The sequence below is a fragment of the Carassius auratus genome, chromosome 41, assembly GCF_003368295.1.
Source record: "Carassius auratus strain Wakin chromosome 41, ASM336829v1, whole genome shotgun sequence".
Classification (NCBI taxonomy): domain Eukaryota; kingdom Metazoa; phylum Chordata; class Actinopteri; order Cypriniformes; family Cyprinidae; genus Carassius; species Carassius auratus.
In genome coordinates, this window is record NC_039283.1 from 20508829 (window position 1) to 20522269 (window position 13441).

A 13441-nucleotide genomic window follows, 5' to 3' on the forward strand; every position below is an offset into this window, starting at 1 on the left:
TTGTGGTGAGACATTTCAGATTTAATACGTTTTATTCTCTTCCTTTTTGTCATGTAATGCCTTTTACCAGGTCTTAATGGGCACTTACATGAGAGCGATTTGCAGCAACGATGTGAATGGAAGTCATTTGTTTTCAATAATAGTTGGAGATTTGAAGTACACTGTTGGAGACAGTGAAACTCACTCAATTTGTTGCCTCCTTTGGATACTTCAGTGAAGTAAAAATTCCTCGTCAACCTCCCACGGTATCAGCATCAGTGTGAGCGCTCCTTTATGCTACAAGGTTGAACTCTTTCAGGTTGCACAGGCAACTATTAGATTCCTCGGTTCATTTCTTAACTATAGGCATTCCATTTTCAGTTGTATTTGCCCAGCAACAAGATATTAACCTGACCCTGCCTTTGCTGCAGCATTTAATGAACTCTGAACCAATCATTATACCTTAAATTTCTTAATGCTGTTCTACTGTTTCTAAGTGTTTTAGCACTTCTTCCCAACTCTGGATTTTTGCCACTCTGTGTACAAGAAACTTCACGATTTAAAAAAAACCTTTATGTAGAGAATTGCCAGCCACTCTGCAGTGGCTGGTAATAAATGTTAGGTTGCTCGACGCCATTGAATGGGACCTTTTCAAAGCTCTGTGTGTATGTCCACGCAGTGTGAAATTGAGTTTTAGGAAGTGCGGAGTTCAGAGTCGGTGGGAACGTTGAGCGGAACACATGTCACGGAGGTTAAACTGGAGAATAAAGAAATCCAGTTCACTGCTCTCAAGACATCTCTATGTATCCAGTTCATAATATGGCCACAGAATCTGATAGTCTTGCACATTGTCTGTTCAGATTACCCCACCTTAAAATAACACGGCACTGGGTCATTTCCGGGTGACTTCCCTGTTATTGTGTATTCTTGAGAAGATTGTTGGAGAACAGTATGCAGTCACGGAAATGTTGGGTTTTTTCTTCAACTTCAACTAGCTTTTGTTTTGTCCTTGTTGTATTATTGCATGTACTAATTTATAAGCATCTAAACAAGTCTATAAATTAAAATGAAAATTGTTCAATTATGGCTGTCCCACAGTAATTTTATACTGTACTTGTTTGCCCACAGTGCCATTGAATGCATGGCTATTTTAAGCCTCACGTACAGTCGAACTGTCATTTTAACAAATTGTACAAAAAAAGTTTTTTTTATTTTTTTATTTTGGTGTAGGATACATAAAATACTAGCAATGAAGTTAGCCTCAGACACAAAGTTTTTGAAGTGTCATTTTATGTCGCTGTCATTTCCACAACATAATGCCAATAAACACATTTTTTTTATTATTTGCATCTGCAATGCATTTGTTAACTTTTACTGGATAAATTAACTTTTAAACTTTTGTGTTATAAGAGTTTATTTTCTAAAGGACCAAAATGCCTATAGTTGAAGAAACAACCATCATGGAATAAAGATTCTACTCCTAGCAGCATAAAACCAAAGTCTCTTTAATGCAAGTCTGTTTACTCGATGGGCATCTTCATAACAGCATCCCCGGGCAGCTATTTGTGTAGGTAATAGGCATTCGAGTACTTTTTCTGTCTGCTTGAATGGGAACAGAAATTGCCAGAAGATTGCATTTCAATAATATATCTCAAATCGGCAATAAAATCTGACAACCAGGGCATAATATGCTTCTGCTTTATGCTGGTGTGTTCATGTTGTTTCCTTGCAGGAAGGACATTGCAGTGCTCAGTGAATGCCAAGGACCCGGTTCAGATATCAGATCGTAATGGAGAGTTTGACCATGCCACTAAAGGTTCCTGAATCTTTAGCCTCTCTAGAGAGGGAAGAAAGGTCAGCGAGGCGGGAATGGAAGCTAGCGGGTTGTGGTGTCAGTTAGCCGCCAGGGTCACTGATGGACTGTCTGTGTGCTTTAAAGGGGTCTTTAAATACACATGATTCACAGTTCTGTCGTTCCTCCTACTCAAGCGTCGGGTTGCCAGATTCTCTTGCGAACACTGAGCGTTTCTTGCCAGTGAGATGGCTGTATTACAAAATAGTGAGGACATTAATCTAATGGCAGACTGTGTGCTGACACTTGCCATGAATGCAGAATCTGATTAAATAAATCCAGAAGTAATGCTTTTCTGTCCCAGTGGACACAATCTACTTGCATTTACAATGGCAGCAATCAGGAATCCACTGGAGCTGTAAACTTTCAATAAGAGAGGAGTATTTGATGGAGCCTAGCCAGGGCTGATGCTATATTTTACATGAATGAGATTGAGGCCGTGAAGGTTAGCTGTTGTTCGTTCTAGTTGGTGTATTTTCAGTGTTTCGGCTGAGCAATTGACTATATATTCCTTGTAGCTTAATTTTTATTTGCACAAATGAAGTATCCCTGATTAAGGTCCTATTAGTTTTATTATGCAGTAGATGGATGTTTTTTAATATAATTTGTCATAGTTGTTAGAATTTTTCACAGAATAATCAGGTGATATTTTGTTTTCTTTTTAACCGGAATCTTCCTGCATATATTATCGTACTCACTGTATTTTTCGGACTATGAGTCGCACCCGAGTATAAGTCGCATCAGTCCCAAAATACGTCATTATGAGGAAAAAAAAACATAAGTCGCACTGTACTATAAGTCGCATTTATTTAGAAAACATTACCGTCTACAGCCACGAGAGGGCGCTCTGTCTTCAGTGTAGACTACAGGAGCGCTGAGCAGCATAGAGCGCCCTCTCGCAGCTGTAGAAGGTTATGTTTTCTATTGGTTAATTTCCCTCGGTTCATGTCAAATTAATTTTGATAAATAAGTCGCACCTGACTATAAGTCGCAGGACCAGCCAGACTATGAAAAAAAAGTGCGACTTATAGTCCGGAAAATACGGTATGTATTTTAATTGAACTAGGCTTTGCTTAGTCCTGAGCTTTTTCTATGCTAAAAATAGAATGTTTAGTTTAAAATTCCATATAACGCGTGGTATGGGGAGTTTTAAAAAGCTAGTTGTCTTTATATTCTGGTGTTAGCGAAGAAAAGTTTCAGAATGACTACTCTGGAGTTAGGAGAGATAGCAGGACACGGTTTGCTGAACTTGGGCTGATAAAGGCATTCGAGCAGATTACACGGTATAATTGCAGCCTCGTTCATAGTGCTTTTGTTTGAGGTTTTTGTTAATCAAGTGTGCATCAAATTAATGGTTCCACGTTGCTAAAGACAATTAGGAGATGTATTCATCTGAGGATTTTTGGAAATAAATGAATCATACTAATATATGTGTGTATAATATTGTAAAACAATTTAACATAATTATATAGCCTACATAAATAACATAATACTATTACCTACATAGCTATACAAATAACATCTTTTTTTGTGGGTATTTGCAGGGTAAGTGCAAACCTGAACTACCTTTTGTGTTTTAAGTAATTTGTTATTTATGGTTAAGTCTTTGATATACAACTCTGTCTCACTGAGTATTTATTTATTTTCTGTTCATCTTGTGGCAGTAAAACTGTCTGAAAAGACAAAGCAGCAGAAATTCTTGCTCCAGTATGCATGACTGATTGAACAGGTGTCTTTCTGTCTGTGTGCACTGAACACAGGGAGTCAACTATTCTTGTCCTTGAAAATACATGTCCTTCGAGATTAGATAACTGAAACCTATTTTTCCATCTCACTAAATAGTCCATATTTTAGCTGGTTGTTATTGGTGTAAGTGCTTCCCGGTGGATGTTCTTGTTGTAGTCTTTGGCACTGGTGGTGATTGGCAGTTGAGTATTTCTACAGAAAGAACTTCCATTTAGGAAGTGTTTTAACACACACACCTCTTCTCGTCATCAAACACACTTTAATATGCCTGTGTTGATTAAAGTGCTCTTTTGAATTTTTTTCATTATGTTCTCATCTGTTCTTCTTTGTTTACAGGTTCAACTACAGATCGACTCATCATCTCACAACTAATGGCTTTTATGAGTTTCTCAACTGGTTTGACGAGAGGGCTTGGTACCCACTGGGCAGAATAGTGGGAGGAACAGTAAGTGTGTTTCTTGGAATTGTTTTTTATTTGTATTTTATTTTTTCCTGGTAACACTTTACACTTGGCATGAACTAACAATGAGCCATATTTTGTTAATCTTTTTTTATTATTATTATTATCATTAATTATTTGGTCATTATTAAAAAAGCAAAACATTTTTTTTGTTTTTCATGTTCACAGTACATTTCATTTAAATAATATATTAGAGACTGTTGAAATTAAGATTAGTAAATACTGTAGAAGTATTGTTCAGTTAATTTGTTAGTCCATGTAAATGTAAAAAAAAAAAGTGATTAATATGAATACATGGAACCTTGTTGTGGTGTTACCTTTTTATTTTTAGAAGTCATGTGTGAAGACACTGTGAAATACGAATATCTCAATGGCACATTTTCAAGTGTTTTAAAATCTATTCTTGACATACATTTTCAAGATAGATTTAACATCAGTGCATGTAAATCTATTATGCTGTTTCCTGACTTTATATTTCACTTCCTGATCCAGAAATGCTGCTAAAAATGATCTGTAGTTGAATGCATGATGTACACTCATGCTGAATGTTTGCATTTTTATATAGTCACTTGTGACTCAACATCACAAACAGCATGAAATAATTTGAGCTTCTTCCAGACTTTGTGCCTGGCTCGATTACAGCAGGCTTCTTCCATTATAGCGTTCTGACCTTGTTCAGCGCTCTGTTGATGCAGCAGCATTATTCACATATAACATCAGTACAGAGCTTCCGGTAATGTTTCAGCTCTGTAAATTGCTAGATCTGTTTTATCGGCATTTCAACACCGGTTCTTGTTAACCTATGACCTATATATGAAAAAAAACAGTGGTTAAATGTCACCGGCTGTTCATGTGGGTGATTTCTGCTTGAAAAACTGCACCTTCCGTCTCTAAATAAGGCCCTCCCTGTCACTGTGAAGTGCAATGCTGCTGAACCTAATGAGCTCGTTCCCTGGCTGGAGAAAGTTTGGCTAGTGTTTGGCATCTGACAGCTCTGGTGTTGGAGCTGTAGGGGGGCTGCAGAAGGCAGGGAACAGCATCTGTTGTTGTGTACAGTTCAAGCAGCCGTTATACGGCCTTCAGAGCAGGCTGGTCTGTTCTCAGCACAGCCTGCAGACGCTGTTCATCACACAAGAGATGAAAAAGAGAGGGTGGGAATGTGGAGGTAAAGACAGGGTGCTTCCTTTCTTGCTGTTTTTGGCTGCTAAATTCAGCTTCGAAAATCATTTACTCACCCTCATGTTGTTCAAAACCTGTGTGACTGTGGAATACAAAAGAAGATATTTAGAAAATTTACTGACCAATCTACAAACGTAGATACATTTTGAAACCAAGTTTTGAATTACTTCACATCCTCACCATTGGATCCTCGGCAGTGAATGGGTGCCGTCAGAATGAGAATTCAAACAGCTGATAAAAACAAAAAATAATCCACACGACTCCAGTCCATCAATTAATGTCTTGTGAAGTGAAAAACTGAGATTCATGTTTATGAGATGTAAATCAGTCATTAAGGTTCTCTAACTTTGAACAGTCACTTCTATCCAAAATATAATTTATAAAATGCCAATAATCCATAATAAACATTTCCTCCAGTGAAAAAGTGTATTCTGTTTTCCTCTCACATGAAAATATTTGTTTAGAACGGTTTTGGATGGTTTTTTGCTTTTCAACATGTCTTGATCTGTGCATATTTCTCTCCCAGATTCAAATGAGGCAACTTTTTCACTGGAAAAATAATATTATAGATGGAGTTTGCCAACATTTTAAAGATAAATCTTTTAATGATGAAATTGTCAATGATGGATTTGTTTTACAAACACACAGCTTTTCACTTCACAAGATGTTAATTGATGGACTCTGAGTCTTGTGGATTATTTTTATTTTATTTATATTTTTTTTTTAAGCTGTTTGAACGGTCATTCTGATGGCAACCATTCACTGTAAGGAAACCATATTTCTCCAAATCTGTTCTGATAAAAACACACAGACTCCTTGGATAGCCTGAGAGTGATTGAGGGAAATATTGGGGTGCACTATTTCTTTAAGATGATTGATTACCAGGCTCCTAAGGGTGTACATGGGCTAATCCTCTCATTATCTTGGATGTTTTGGGGCCAATCAGATATTTAGCAATGTTTACACATTCTAACAAATGCTGATTGTTTATGTATTTTTCCCCCTCTCTCTCAAACTGCTGCAGGCAAACATCTGTTTGATTGATGAATTTTGCATTTGATGACAAATAAAAGCGACTCCCATATCTTGTCTTTTGCAGGTATATCCTGGTCTGATGGTGACGGCGGGACTGATCCACTACGTACTGAATCTGCTTCATCTGACGGTGCACATACGTGATGTATGCGTGTTTCTGGCCCCTGTTTTCAGCGGCTTGACCGCCATTTCTACCTTCCTGTTGACACGGGAGCTGTGGAACCAGGGTGCCGGCCTACTGGCAGCATGTTTCATCGCCATCGTACCAGGCTACATATCACGCTCTGTGGCCGGTTCCTTTGACAATGAGGGCATTGCCATTTTTGCTCTGCAGTTTACCTACTACTTATGGGTGAGTTAGATTAAAATCACACTTTGTTTGTTTATTCATCTTTGTTCATCAAAACTATCGATTTTGAAATGGGTTGAATAATACAACTATACAAATTGTGTTCCATATACCATGTCTAAGGTTAACGTGTTCAAAATATTTAGTGCAATTAAACGCGGGGTCGGAGCTAGGGTTAGCCACTCCACTCACAACTGTTGCTTCAGTCTGTAAAATGCACTACTTTTAAACACAAAATTGGTCTGAATTGTTCATGAATGTGAATACGGTTCTTAGTTTATTGATGGTCTCAATGAATCACTTTATTTGAATTGTTTTGAATCATTAGTTAGAATCAGTCTGAATCATTTGGTAATCCTAAGTGATCCCGTTCTCTGGTTCTTTTGAGTCCTGTTTTTTTTTTTTTTTGTAAATCAGAGATTTCGGAGTAGATTATCAGTGAATAACTTGACTGTTCTGTTCTAAAATGACTGAAAAATCAATTTTAGAAAGTCTTGCGCTGTCCCACATAGTTGAAAAGATGACTCAACCTTAATAGACATTCATCACGTTTTTTCAGCTGAACGACGTGACGGCTGTAACAAATGCAGTGGCAGCATACTTTGTCTCTTTTGGCTGTGTGAATTTCTTTTTTATTTTTATAGCCCATCTGGAGCTCGCTGTCAACTGAGACGCCAAGGACTTTGCTGTCAAGCTTGACTTAAAAATTGAATTTCTTTGGTCTCTTTCTTATCTCTGATTGTTCGTTGTCTTGGTTTTGTTTGAGGTGATGGTATCGGACACTTTGTTTGGGATTAGTGGAATTAACTTAAGTTTGTCCTCTCCACACAGGTAAAGTCAGTGAAAACAGGCTCAGTCTTCTGGGCCATTGGCTGCTGCCTTTCCTACTTTTACATGGTGAGTTTTCATTCGATTTTTTTTATTTATTAATTTTATTTCTATTAATGGTACTTGGTAATGCTATAGTAAATTACTTCGACCGCTTTTCCTGCCACTGCTTATAGGGAATTACACTGCCATTCGAAAAATTTTGTATATATATATATATATATATATATATATAGGGCTGAAACGGTTCCTCAAGTAATTCAAGTAACTCGATTACAAACAATGATCGAGGCAAATTCCTCTCCCTCGAAGCCTCTTTTAATTTATTTAAAATCTCACATCAGGTTCTTTGGCAATGATTTTTTTTAATGTGACAACGCGTTTACGTCACCCACAAAGCGGAAGGAGACACAAGCTCTGCGTCCGAAGTCGCATACTGCAAGAAGTCAGCAGTGTTTTGATTTGAGTGCGCGGGCAAACGTAAAGAGAACGTCGTGGCGTGTGTCCATTGCAAGACAGAGCTGGCATACCACAACTAGGGCCCTATGATTTCCACGATGCAGAAAAACGCGGAGGGAATTGGCGGTGAATTCGGTGCCTGCTGTCTCTCTAAATAAGACGTGAACACATGTACAACATCTCCAGAACTGCTCTGACAGTCACTTCATGAGGCATCTGACCGTTTGAGTTGAGTAAAACTAGCGTCACATCACACTGTAAAGGCACGCCAACCCGTCAAAATAAAAGTCCGATTAAAGACTGTTGTTCAGCAGAATGTACATAGCCTACTACTAAAAAAAAAAAATCTTACTTTTTTTTTTTTAAGTTTAATCACACAACATTTCTTTCATGTTTTATTTTTTTTATTGTAAATCCCCCTTTGTTTACCAAAAGTTAAGTACATTTTTTAATAATTAAAAGATAAATTAATGTTTTATGTGTTTAATGTGCATCTCAGAAAATGCTTTATTTAATTTACCCCAACTGAATGGCACTTAAATGTACTTAATTCATCTGTCAACTTTATTGTCATTGTTCACAGTACAAGTAAAGACAGAAAACAATGGGTAATAATTAGAGTAGGAGTCTTATTTTCTCTTGCATAATTAATATTGCACTTTAATTAAGCAAAAACAAATTTTACTCGATTAATCGATGGAATTTTCGGTAGAATACTTGATTACTAAATATTCGAAAGCTACAGCCCTTAGCTATATATATATATATATATATATATATATTCACACACACCACACACACACACACACACACACATTATCTACATATACATATATATGTATATGTAGATAGTGTGTGTGTGTGTGTGTGTATATATATATATATATATATATATATGTATGTGTATATATAATGTATATATGTTTGTGTATATATGTGTGTATATATGTATATTAGGGCTGTAGCTTTCGAATATTTTAGTAATCAAGTATTCTACCAAAAATTCCATCGATTAATCGAGTAATCGGATAAAATTTGTTTATATATATGTATGTATGTATGTATGTGTGTATATATACAATTTTTTTTTTTTTCTGATAAAAATGCTTACCAAGGCTCCATTTATTATTGAAATGTATAGTAAAAACAGTAATGTTGTAAAATGTTTAGGGGTGTCACAGACTCCTAGTCATATCGGAATTTTTTTAATCTTGCCGATATTTGACTGATAGTCAAATCATAGGTTTGGGGCGGAGCCAAATACATTAACAAGAGTCAAGTCAGACATTCAACTAACATAATTACTGATGTTAAAACACAGGGAAAATGTGTAATGAAAACCTTGCCGATTTTATCTTTTGATTAACAGATAGCTAACACTTAACTTCGATGAAACTTTTTTTACAATAGTACTCTCATTCTATCGTTAGCCTAAAACGTTAGCTTGTTCTTCATTTCTGTTTTGAGCTGCGCACGCTGAAGATGACCAGAGAGTGACTCATTTGGTAGCAAGTTTTAATCAATGGGATTAAACTTGTAATTTCACATAGAATATTTTTATTATTTATACAACATAATGTTAATATTAAGACTTATAGGCTATTTGCAAAAAGGGCTCGAATGCACATGAACATATCTTCGGGGCTCTGAATGCGAACTCCTTTTGTAGACGCGTTCTTCACGAAAGATTGCAAAAACACGGCAGCTAAACTCCAAAAAAAAACTCATTTTTTCTTTCAGGAAAGTTGAAAAGAATAGCGTGTATTTGAAATGTCACTCTTTTGAAACTTTATACATTTATTGGAAGTTTTAATTTATTTTTGAGAAAATGTTCTTAGCCCAAACTTTTGAAAACCATATTTAACATGACCAGTGTAGTCCAGTTTGGTATTACGTGACTTGTGTAATTTATTTTTCACTAAGTCAGTCAGAATGACTATAAAGTGAGTTAGAAAACAAACCCAATCGAAAATGGCCCATGTACCTACTGAATCGATAGCAGGCTTTGAAATTAACATTTGATTCACTCGCTGAACCGTAAGTCATTACTTGGGTTCATCAGTTGTTTCATGAACTTTGTTTTATGCAAGGTTCATGAGACGTTAAAGTGTAATTGCAATGAAATTGTTAACATAATATAAAGTTAAGGATCCATAATCGTTGTGGAATCGTGAGCTGAACCAGATTCATTAAATTCTTATGATTTCTGTATATAGTGTTGGGAGTTCTGGAGCTGGTTGCAAGTCTATCTTGCTCTTTTTCAACCCATTAATGTAATATGTAAAATAAATGAAAAAGCAAACCAGGCCATCCATCATGCACCCTGGTGGGGGCCACGCGCCAGTCGGTTATGAATATTAGCCATTTCTGAAACTTGAGATTCTTCCCTGGAGGAAGGCAGAGCTCATTAATAATAGAAGCCTACAGCCCTTCCCAGCCCCCAATAGACTCTGGCTTTCCAAATGTCTTTATAAACATAAATGAAACCAGTGTAATCGGAGCCATCTGCTCCATCAAGACCTTGGAGTCCAGTACAGTTCGATATGGCCCAGAGGTGCTGCCGGGTGGCGTGAGCTGAGATATGCGCTCTTGAACGGGACATCCTCAGTGACCTAGAAAAGTGCAGAGGTTCTAAAGGCTGAGTGTGCTAATGGAGTTTTCTGGTAAATGTGGTGCATCATAAAGGGTGAGAGCAGCAGAGACCTGGGCGATATTATATAACTTGGTCAAGACACACTGATTTTCTTTACTTTGTGTGTGGTTTTTCAAAACAGTGGTATATATTTGACCATGGACCACAAAATCAGCCTTAAGTCTCTGGAGTATATTTTAAGCAATAGCCAACAATGCATTGTAGGGGTCAAAATTATAGATTTTTCTTTTATGCCAAAAATTATTAGGATATTAAGTAAAGATCATGTTCCATGAAGATATTTAGTAAATTTTCTACCATAAATATATTAAAACTTAATGTTTGATTAGTAATGTGCATTGCTAAGAATTCTTTTGGACAACTTTAATGGAGAATATTCTCTATTTAGAATTTTTTTTTTTATTTTTTTATTTTTTTTTTTTTTTGGACCCTCAGATTCCAGATTTTCAAATAGTTGTATCTCAGCCAAATATAGAAAAATTTACACTTAAGACATATGCGCATATAGGTCTTAGAGAAAGAATGGGAGAGAGTGAGTTGGCCGTTTACACACTGCTGGTTTACGATGTGTCAGGTAACTATGCAATCCATTGATTATAAATGGGAATAGTGCACTGTCAAGATGAGAGGGATACTGTATTTCTGCTTTATTTAAATTTAGAATGGCTCTTTCCATGCCATAAATGAGCCTACACATTCGTTCCTGTCAAATGCCCTGTCAGAGTGTCATAGTGTGAAAGCAAACTAAATCCGACATAGGACACGACATAGTCGACATGTATATGTTAAACTTATTCTTAACTCATTCACAGGTGAGTGAAATCTAAGTTTATTAGCCAGTGGCTAATAACAGTCATTTAGTTGTCTAGCACAAAATTTTATTGGTGCTGTTTTCTGAACTTGTCACTTTTCATAACAAACCAGACTTAAACCAATGCATGTTTGCGAGGATTCATTATCATTTTATTTTTACTGTTGTATTCTTCACAGTGTGAATAACTTAATATACTTATGAAGAAAAATATATAAAACATAAATGCGTGAGACCATGAAGATTTTTTTTGTCTTTGTTGTAACCTGATCCCTGAAAAAATAGCATAATAAAGTATTAGCTACTTACCTAAAACTAATGATTCCTAAAGTGAGAATCCTGATGCAGTATCATGAGGCAAAATAATGCAGTATGCTGTTTTATTGTGTGTAACATGACTTGCATTTTGTGTTGCAGGTGTCTGCGTGGGGAGGATATGTCTTCATCATCAACCTGATTCCTCTCCATGTTTTTGCGCTGCTCCTTATGCAGCGCTTCAGCAGGAGGCTGTACATCGGTGAGTCACCTGTGTTGTGTGTATGTTTGTATGAGAGCCTCTGGTTTTTGTATGAAGTGCACACATCACCGCCCACACATTCACGCCACGTAGTGCTTGTTCTCCTGTACAATAATGAAGCATGAACCTGCTTTTTCCCACTTGCTTTTGGATTTGGACACACAGAGACGCTTGTGCAATCGTGGTTGACAGCACGAGTCTCTCTCTAGATTGACAGCAGAATTTAAAGTTGACGTTGATGTTTAATGGCACATTTTTTCCACCCACTTCACTCTTGCCTTTCACAACCAGTCACATAAGCAGCGCTTATCTGAGGATACATGGATCTTCATGTCATGGAAAAAGACTTATTTAATTTTGGAGTACTTTTGTTGATCTTTGATGGCCTCCGCCAGTTTTAAGCTGGATGAATAATTAAAAGTGTTGTGTTTTTGTGAAGCTCCTGGTGAGTGAACACTCTGGTAAAAGAATGGGGTCTTGTGCCACTGGTCTAATTTGGTTTAAATCTTTATTAGCCCCTTCCATTCTGCCGCAGCAGCCAGTGCAAAATGTGCTGCTGATGGATGCTGGGTATTAGCTCAGTTCATCTCCGTTCTGGAAAGTTCTTGTGCTTGCCGCAGGTCCCACTACATATTTGCCATGGCCCGACTCCACATGGAGTATCACTGTCACCTCTTCTAATAGATCATAGTGATTAGATTAAGTAGCACTGCTCTGGGTTTATGGGGCCGGGGCTTGGACAAAGAACAGCAGTCATGTTTAGAGATGGATGGAGAATGGAGTAAAAACCAGTGGGATCTGGTTATTGCATTTCTGTTTCACCTTGTCTTCTCCTAGAGTGACGTCTGCTTTGGTAGCCTCAGACATCACGCTAGCAGTTTGTTTAATGACTGTTTAATGTATATCTAGCCCACAAAAATTACACGAACTGTCTGGAAATCATCATGTCCAAACTGATTGGCTAGTTGATACTTATTTTTAGAGGGTTGCCTAAATTGGTTTGCCAGCAACAGTTTTTCCAGAGTCTTTGGGGGCACATTCTCCTTCAGGAATCATCCTGAATAAGTGTTTATTTTCAAAAAAAAGATTATTTCTGACTGCCAGCTTGTCAAGGGTAATGTAGTGTATTAAAGCAAAAGGGACAAATTCTAGTTTGTTTTTTGCGTTAGAGTCTTTACTCATTACATCAAAATAAAACCATTTCTTCTAATTATTTCTCACGGATTTACTGTGCAGTCATTCACAGACCCAGAATTTATATAGCTAATATATCATGGTGGTCTTTCATTTAAGATAAACCTGTCCCTCAAGGTTATGTAATGCATCCATCTTCAGTTTTTGTTTTTACATGCAGTCTAACAAATTAGGTGATCCATGGTGTGAATGAGCCTGGATGTAAGCCAAATTTTAATCCGATACTGTAGATATGTGAATTTAGCTGCTTTCCTGCTACAGAAAAGTAATGCACATGTCAGTAACTTCAGAAGTAGTCCAACTTGTCAGAAGTTCCTGAAACTCACATTGACGACATCCAGAGAGATTTAGTTGTCAAAGTTCTTTTGTTCTTTCTATT

At 36.9% G+C, this 13441-nt stretch overlaps 1 protein-coding gene across 1 annotated transcript in view; it reads left to right on the top strand.

Annotated features, from left to right (window-relative positions):
• LOC113059229 (dolichyl-diphosphooligosaccharide--protein glycosyltransferase subunit STT3B-like) overlaps positions 1-12155 on the top strand; it is a 31538-nt gene extending 19383 nt beyond the window's left edge. Inside the window, exons 2-5 of the mRNA XM_026227570.1 lie at positions 3914-4022; positions 6316-6603; positions 7432-7497; positions 11769-12155. Of these exons, the coding sequence (XP_026083355.1) occupies positions 3914-4022; positions 6316-6603; positions 7432-7497; positions 11769-11993 (688 nt within the window). The 3' untranslated portion in view covers positions 11994-12155. The remainder of the gene's footprint in view (positions 1-3913; positions 4023-6315; positions 6604-7431; positions 7498-11768) is intronic.
• Positions 12156-13441: the final 1286 nt, after the last annotated feature.